We start from the raw sequence: 876 nt of genomic DNA on the forward strand, positions 1-876 counted from the left end.
AATTAACGAAAGACAGGCTGATTTAAGGCCATGTAATTTCTCCTTTGTTTTCTAGCGTTTAACAAATTTTCTGCAACTTTTCCACAATCACAACAACTTTCGGGTCATATGATCTCTCTCCCTTTTTCTGTACAAACCTCTGCACGAACTTTTCTACAACCCTCGCCTTAAATATCTCTTCCCCTTTTTATCTACAACGTTTGCACAACCTCTCTATAACCACAACCAACCCTCACTTCAATTTACCTAACACCCATCCTTTACTACAACCTCTCTACAACCACAACCAAAATAGTTACCTCAAAAACCTTCCCCTTTCTGTTCCACAACCTTTTCTACAACCCTCACCTCAATACCTCACCCCTTCCCCCCCTTTTTCCACAACCTCTCTACAACCAAAACCAAAATCCTCACTTCAACTATCCCCCCCTTTTTTCCCACAACCTCTCCACAACCTTTTCCACGAACCCTCACCTCAACCCCCCCCTTTTTTTCCCCTTCCCCTCCACCTCACCCCCACCCCCTTTATTCCCATTCCCCCAACCTCAACCCCCACCCCCTTTATTCCCTTTCCCCCAACCTCAACCCCCCAACCCCTCTTTTCCCCTTCCCCCAACCCCTCCACCTCAACCCCCAACCCCTCTTTTCCCCTTCCCCCAACCCCTCCACCTCAACCCCCAACCCCTCTTTTCCCCTTCCCCCAACCCCTCCACACCCTTCTGCACGACCCCTCACCTTAAAGACGGGATCAGCTGTTGACCCATTGACGTCCACTTTGCCGAACATAACCATCTTGGGCTCGAAGTTATTGCCAGGACGGACGTGACGGAGGGAACTCAGCAACTCTCCTTCGGTGGTGTTCTCCTGAAGGCGCGT

At 49.9% G+C, this 876-nt stretch overlaps 1 protein-coding gene across 2 annotated transcripts in view; it reads right to left on the reverse strand.

The window, feature by feature from the left end:
- The window catches only part of LOC119594415 (glutathione peroxidase 2-like), a 44,173-nt gene that overhangs the window by 3,796 nt on the left and 39,501 nt on the right, over window positions 1–876 (reverse strand). For both annotated transcript variants that reach the window (XM_037943477.1, XM_037943476.1), the window contains one exon: window positions 736–864. In XM_037943477.1, coding sequence (XP_037799405.1) covers window positions 736–864 — 129 coding nt within the window. The remainder of the gene's footprint in view (window positions 1–735; window positions 865–876) is intronic.

This window comes from Penaeus monodon, chromosome 33, assembly GCF_015228065.2.
Source record: "Penaeus monodon isolate SGIC_2016 chromosome 33, NSTDA_Pmon_1, whole genome shotgun sequence".
Lineage (NCBI taxonomy): Eukaryota > Metazoa > Arthropoda > Malacostraca > Decapoda > Penaeidae > Penaeus > Penaeus monodon.